The 7,585-nt window shown below is 37.3% G+C and overlaps 1 protein-coding gene across 2 annotated transcripts in view; it reads left to right on the top strand.

Annotated features, from left to right (window-relative positions):
- Positions 1-3,288, top strand: part of LOC139130731 (probable ATP-dependent RNA helicase DDX60) — a 65,602-nt gene extending 62,314 nt beyond the window's left edge. For both annotated transcript variants that reach the window (XM_070696512.1, XM_070696513.1), the window contains exons 36-38: positions 145-296; positions 847-909; positions 2,280-3,288. In XM_070696512.1, coding sequence (XP_070552613.1) covers positions 145-296; positions 847-909; positions 2,280-2,391 — 327 coding nt within the window. In that variant the 3' untranslated portion in view covers positions 2,392-3,288. The remainder of the gene's footprint in view (positions 1-144; positions 297-846; positions 910-2,279) is intronic.
- Positions 3,289-7,585: the final 4,297 nt, after the last annotated feature.

Raw genomic sequence — 7,585 nt, 5'->3', positions numbered from 1 at the left:
AAACAATTCGCGCTGAGGGAAAATCAAAGTTCTTGGCACAGTCCTACACTGAACAACAGTTATTTATTTTATTACAAACCAATACTAAACCGAAACTGTCTGACATTGACATTGAGTAAATTCAAACTTTCAATTTTTTTGCAGCGGTTGCCTCAAGAGATCTATATGGAAATTGGCCATGTTCCAATATTGCCTCATAGACCTGTGGATAGACGAAATCGTACGATGGACTTGAATGCGTATGCACTTGATTTCTTCAAACATGGGTCATCCAAAATCATTATGAAAGAGAACGGGTAAGGAAGCATCCAGCTTGGGTTCTTTATTTTTTGTCTTCTGTTTGAGTCTCTGAACTTAGCAGGAATTGAGGTCAATATCTGACTCTGTAAAGTGCTTTTAGTTCCAAAAAGTATCAAATCGAACAATTAAACCCTGCAATAGGCCAAACCCGGAATTCGAATCGACCACGGTACAAACAAATCCATGTGCACAAACGCGCACAGACGTACGTGTATTTCCATACGCGTTCAGTTCACATGTGCGTTTGTTTGTACCGGCATCACGTGATTATTTGGGCATACTGTGTATGTAGAACGGCGTACGCATCGCGTCCTTTTTATTCCGGAGTAGAAGCATTTATGCAAAAAGATACGTAAGATCCGAACTGTACATAAACACCAGTATTCAAATGGTCTACTTAATATGGATATTGTAGTTGCAGGAATCCACATTAGGATATTGTCACACAAGATTCGTGATTGCATGAATTCATCCAGTGCGTACAAGCTCGTAACTTGGCAGGGTTTTGCAAACTAATCTCGAACAATTTTCCGTTCACACGTACAGCTTGGAGAGCGGCGAAGTGTTTGATTCTTTGAAAGACTTCTTGCTGACGATTAAAGCTATAAGGTAAGTAGTATCGAAGTCAAAAGTCTGTCAACATCGACGATCATGATCAGCAATACTTGAATATTCAACATATCCGAAATACCTCAAAAATTGATATCTAAATTTGGAGCTAAATCTGGAACTTTCACAAGGTGGATCATATTGTTCTGTGAACCTAAATTTGACTATACTTGGGAAAAAATTCATTGTCCTCTTTTAGACTTGTGAATGACTATTATTCTACCAGAGAACAATTGGTTACGGTACAAGAGTCAAAATGAAAAGAAAATTAGTGTATTTAGTCATTGATTGATGGAATAATGTAAACAGTCCCTTTCGAGACTCATATTCTGTCATATAGAGCCCAGCGTTTTTTTTCTGTCAAGGTTGTGACATTCTTACTTATTTCTTAAGTCTGTGATAATCATTCAGAATCCTTGGATTTGCCGTAAGAACGATTCTGCTTACAGATTATGAAAAAGGGAAATACATACATACATACATACATACATAGAGAGAGAGAGAGAGAGAGAGAGAGAGAGAGAGAGAGAGGCTCTATCGGCCTTGGCTGCATTAATTGTAAACCAAGGCAAATAAAGAAATAAGATTTGTTTCTGGCCCAGGATGCTAATTCCTTTATTCTTATTTTCGTTTACAACTGACCAGTCTGGTATGACATTACCACAAAATTTTTCATTGTTGCCAGTTCCTTTCTCCAACATTTATAGATTTTATGAGTATGAAGGGAAAGCAGCTCCACATGTAGTCTTATTTTGGTCTGTTGATACGATATACGGTGTTGTGAATCACTCAAGATATTGGTTTTGGAAAATGATAAGGAGGGTTTTATTTAAAGTGCCTTAAAAGTAAGAGATAACACTCTGGACTCGAAGTGATGCAGGTGATGATAAGAAACAAATACAGTGTTTTACCTTAAAAATGTCGTGAATCATTTACATCCAGGTTTTGTTTTGTTTTTGTTTTTGTTTTTTGTTTTTTGTTTTTTTTTTGTTGTTTTTTTTTTTTTTTTGGGGGGGGGTATTTGGGTAATTCTTTCCCTTGCCATGAAAACCTGCCATAACCATGATTCTATGCATGAGTCAGTCAGTTTACGGGAATACAATTTTTGAATAGTTTACTAGATTATTGATTTGTAAGATATCAGAATCGCACAAGTCTATTATCATTTTCAAGCTGAGTAGGTATCATATTGCGATTCAATAGTATCTGTGATACTCTGCAATTTGTTTCTTCATCCAATTCTGATTTATTATGTACGAGGTTTCTAAAGGCATAAAGTATTGCACGTTTGAATCATGAAAATAATTTCTTGCTACATAAGAGAAACAAGTGCCCTTTGTTTATTGATTTCGTTGCATTTCTACTTTCAGCGTTGCTCTATGTGAACTTGGTCCAGAAGACGATGGGGTTATCAGAGCATTTAAGCAGTTGGCAACTCAATATCAAGAAAAATTCAACGAAGAATATCAGATTTACAACTAACCTGACAATTTGATCAGTCACATGCAGAAATGTTGTAGATAACCACCAGACTATGAACGATTGTTTCAGCCATTAAACCGAGATAAATGTCGATTTGCAGGTGTTGCTATATGACAAAGTATTCGATAAGCAGATGTTTTCAATTGTTTGTTCATTCAGAAACTGCTTAAGTATTGATTTAAAAGTTTTATTTCGCGTGTTACACACTGCCAGATACTGAAAATGAGATTATTCGGAGTTCAGACTCTTTTTCTGTTCATTTTTGACAATTCTGTGCGCTGATGTGCACCGTAATGTTTTAATGTTATCGTAAAGTATCTGTAATTCTCAATACAGTTAGTGCTTCGAGACGTACGACCGCATGAAAGATACTGAGTGGTATTTAATTCAAGTAGAGTCACGAATTTTTTGTGCACAGATTCATTTGGTCATTTCACAGGTCGGATTATTTCTATTCAGAAAACAAGATTGATAACAGAGTAGATATTGTCAGCTGTCGTTGCTTCAAAATTTCTGGAAAATCTTTCAAATCTGTGTATCAAGGGACTACAGTCTAGGTCCAAGTTCATAAAACTAACTTCTTTGAATGCCAGGATCTATTGAACATGCCTTTTAACTACTGGCTACCACAGTGCTGTAAATTACCACTGCGTATTTTTGAAGCATACTTCACAAAATTTACTTTTTGTTGGCTAATGAGGTTAAAACTTACTTGTTCGATTTACTTTCATTGTTTTTCAAAGTTACAATTTATATTTAAAATGCACAACTCTGTGTGTCAAGTCTTCCAGCATTTGATTCGCATTTTAGACGCTGCACCTATTTGCAGGTTGATTTGATAAAGTAAGCATTGCTGTTGTTATTTATTCTAAATTGCTATCCACCATAAAAAAGTTAGGGAGCATTCGTTTTTTACAGGGAGGGGGGTCGGTGGAAATCAGGGGGGGGTTGACTTTTACAAAACCGTTTTTTAGGGGGGGGGTCAAATTTTACAATCAATGATTGAAGGGGGTGGGGGTCAAATTTTACAAAGGTTTGTATTGAGTTATGGAAAAAAAAATTGACTTTGGAATTTCACCGAAATGTTGCTTGTGTAACCGATGTTTCGAGACGGCAGAATAATAACCGACCGAAGCTCAGCCAAATTTATTTCTCTAGCAGGGCCAACAAGTCCGAGACTGGCGTTTACCTCTCTACAGCAGCAACAGAGCATGTAGCCATGAGTACAGGCATGTGTGTTCCTGGCTTTATACGGCCTCCACCACAGCCATGCAACGGTCTGTGGAGATGACTGGGGTCTCTGCAGCGAGATTCAAAATGGGGATCTCCATGGGTAAACAACTTGTCGAGTATGTTATGTTTCAGAAAATGAGCGGTTTTGGACGTTAGGAGAAGTTAATTGCATCTTTTCTTGGAGTGGTTAGGAGGTAAAGGTAGGCAGGGAAAGGAATTTGCCCCAATAGAGCAGAATTTCGGCCAAAAAGACTGTTTTTTTCATTGCAGTCCAGATCCAGGCCACAGAAACCTGAGTTCTCTTCATAGACCATTGCAGGGCTGTGGTAGAGGCCATATAATGCTGGGAGCACACGTGCACAGACCTGTACGCAGGGCTACAGAGCATGGGGCATGAAATAAGGAATTAACACACAGTCATATAATGTAACAAACACAACTTCTGTATATTACTATATTGTGTCAAATTTCGGGGTCTACATATAAAATAGTAAAACCGTACTTCAAAACTATAAATATTACTCCATGGTAACAATAACCGTACTGATCGACCTCCCGACGGCAGGAGTCGAACACACTTTCAGAACAAAAACTCTGTTCAAACCCTTTCTAAATGCTTAACGATTTCCATGGAAAACTTAACGTTGCCGCAGAGGTACCTAAGACTTGACCACGCGGCTCGGAAACACAAATAGTTCACACGCGACTTTAACCACAGGGGCTCATAAATGGCTATTTAAGTCAATATTACAGCGTTTTACTTTTTTTTTCAATGTTACAAATAAACCACCTGAAGAGCACAACACTTGTGTAGCTGTCTTTTGTGTAGCTTGTTTTGGCATGTATAGTGTGTCCTCGTAAATGTGACCTTTAGTTCCGTGACCTCTAGCCATGCCTATTTCCTGCCCTGCCCTAGCTATGCTTACTGTACTAATAACACAGCGACGTCTGTACGCATGGCCAGTAGGAATGGCCAGAGGAATTGGCTAGAGGTCACGGAACTAAAGGTCGTATTTACATATGATCACATTCCCCATTGAGGGCGCACTATACATGCCAATACAAGCTACACAAAAGACAGCTACACAACTGTTGTGCTCTTCAGCTGCCATTTGTAACATTTAAAAAGAAAGAAAAACTCTGTAATATTGACTTAAATAGCCACTTATGAGCCCCTGTGCTTTAACTAATGTTCGATGATGAGCACAATTGTAAGTCCGGTGTAATGTCTGCACATGAAAGTCGGTGACAACACAGCCAATTCACTGCTAAGCAGCGTCCAGTTCAGCTACCACGGGCGCAGCCATCTTAGATCTTTGTTTACTTCCGGTCGGCCCTTCGGGGACATGCCGAACTAATCTGAAGTCTTCCTCTGCAAACTCTGAGCATCGACAAAAGTTCAGTGGAACAATCACAAATAATGTTCTCATGACAATCTCAGACATCTGACTGAACTCATAAATGAAATAAAGTTCGCAGTTAACACACAATTTGCTGCAGAAAGATCGGCTTTCAACTTGTGGTGATACTATCATCTCAGCGTGCAGTGCGTATATTGCAAATATACTGCAAGGCTTTCACTTGTGTGAGCAATGTTTGTTAGATCGAGTAAAGTAGAGGATAGCGTATGGTTTAAATAAACAAACCGATCCGCATAAAGTTCGGTCTCTGCCACTCACCGCCCACTCACCGGTTTCTTTACATATCTGCTGACTTGAGTAAAACTCAAAATAGAGAAATATCTGACTTAAAAAGCACATGTCCAGTGCAGCATGCAACGTAAAACACTCTCTGGAAAGTTTCTGTCTTGGACTCCCTAGGTATACAGTAATAACACACAAGAACTCCCAGGCAAAATAGAAAATACACAGGTCCTCCATATATAATATATGAGAAGCTATGAATAATTTCTTTTAAATACAAAACAAGCTAAATCTGTGTATTTATAGACTCTTGATTATTGATATTAATGTACTTGATTAGACTAGGGTAGTTACTAGTGCATGTGTGAGCAAGAAATTTGATTTTGGAATTTCACTGAATTGTTAATTCACTATCTTGTCAGAGGAAACTATAAATAATTTTTTTCCAATACAAAACAAGTTAAATCTGTGTATTTATGTACGCTTGATTATTGATATTAATGTACTTGATTAGACTAGGGTGGTTACAAGTGGATGTTTGTGCAAGAAATTTGATTTTGGAATGTCATCGAAATGTTGATTCACCGTCTTGTCTATGAGGAAACTATGAATAATAACTATGAATATAATAATTTTTTTCCAATATAAAACTAGGTAAATCTGTGTATTTATTTACTCTTGATTATTGATGTTAGTGTACTTGATTAGACTAGAGCAATTACAAGTTCAAGTGTGTGCAAAAAATTTGGTTTTGGAATTTCACCAAAACTGTTCAAATTCTCTAGTATGTGAGGAAACTTTTTCAGCCCGGGGCCGCAGGGTGCGAAGGGTTAATGAATCAAATCTGATGCAATTTTTTTTTCCATGGGGGGGGGGGGGTCACATTTTACAATTGATGAATTGAGGGGGGGGGGGTCAAATTTTAGAAATTTGATTTGGAGGGGGGTCACTTTTTACATTTCATTTGTCGCTCAAATTCCACCGACCCCCCTCCCCGTAAAAAACGAATGCTCCCTTATTTGTCATGGACGTTTGTTTTCAAGACTGATTCATTCCTTTCTTTAGACATTAAACTTGTTAGTTCTGAAAAACAAACATATGATGTCTCCATATCATGATATCTTTAACAGTACATTGGAATTCCTGCATTAACTATTTGAAGCTTGCGCGTGTTTCAACTCTGCCTAATCACCTAGTTTGTTGATAGTATCAGGGGATGAAATCGGTCTGTCTCGGGATGAAATCGGTCTGTCTCGGGCTATACTAGTGACGTTAATCCTTTGAGCGCCCTAAGTCAATTTTTGTCACCTTTATAAAATTTGCCTTAGTCAATTTTTTTACGATTTTTGCCAAAATTTTTGTGAAAAACTGTAGCCAATGAAATATGATGTCCATTTGATCTAAAATTATCAAACGAATTTCATAAAAAATCATAAAAATTGGTAAAATGTTGCACTGAAATTTCGGTGGGAAAAAGTACAGCACTCAAAAGGGTAAAATGTTGCACTGAAATTTCGGTGGGAAAAAGTACAGCACTCAAAGGGTTAAGGATGTTTTTCACGTCACTAGTACATTGCGATCTGTTGACCGACGGATTGAATACCCCAATACAGTGAACACAGTGTTCGATGAAGTGATCATGCATTGGCAATAATATAAAGGGAAAGGAGACCATATTGATCGTAGAAACACATGGAGGGACTGTTATAGTCGAAAGCATGTCTTTATTGGAGTTTGTTTATTGCATTTCAAGGCCTCCGGCCCATCTGCAGAGGAGTTACACGTCAAAAAATGCACATAAATTAAAACTTTCAAATTTACAATACAAAAATAAACCAATCCGTAATTAACAATTTCTATATCAAGGATTGTCTACATTTAACTTACAAAGTATTTCGTTTCGCAACTGAAAAGCTTTAAATAGAAAAATTCCAAGCTTACGCAATACACGTTCATCGGTACAACGTAATAAACGCTGAAACTTACATATATTTGGATGAATACAGTTATCTTCAGGTAAGTACAATAATCTGATATTATTATAATAAGTGGGACATTCCAACAAAAAATGAAACTAATCTTCGACTTTGTTAGAATTACACATTTTTAAAATCTTTCAGTTGAAGCTAAACCCACATGTCTACCTTTTTCTATATTTAAAGGAAGGCATGAACAACGAAAGCATGCTATTGTTTGGCGGATTTTAAAATTAATATTTAAAGAAATGTATTTATCTGGTTCGAAGGCGCTCTTAAACTCAATGTATGTACGCATTTTATGTCTTCATAATGTTTCCCAACCATTGTTGCTTGCAAATA

This window comes from Ptychodera flava, chromosome 4 (assembly GCF_041260155.1).
Source record: "Ptychodera flava strain L36383 chromosome 4, AS_Pfla_20210202, whole genome shotgun sequence".
NCBI classification, from domain to species: Eukaryota; Metazoa; Hemichordata; class Enteropneusta; family Ptychoderidae; genus Ptychodera; species Ptychodera flava.
Note: the sequence above shows the minus strand (reverse complement) of the source record. Positions and strands in the feature narration are given on the sequence as shown.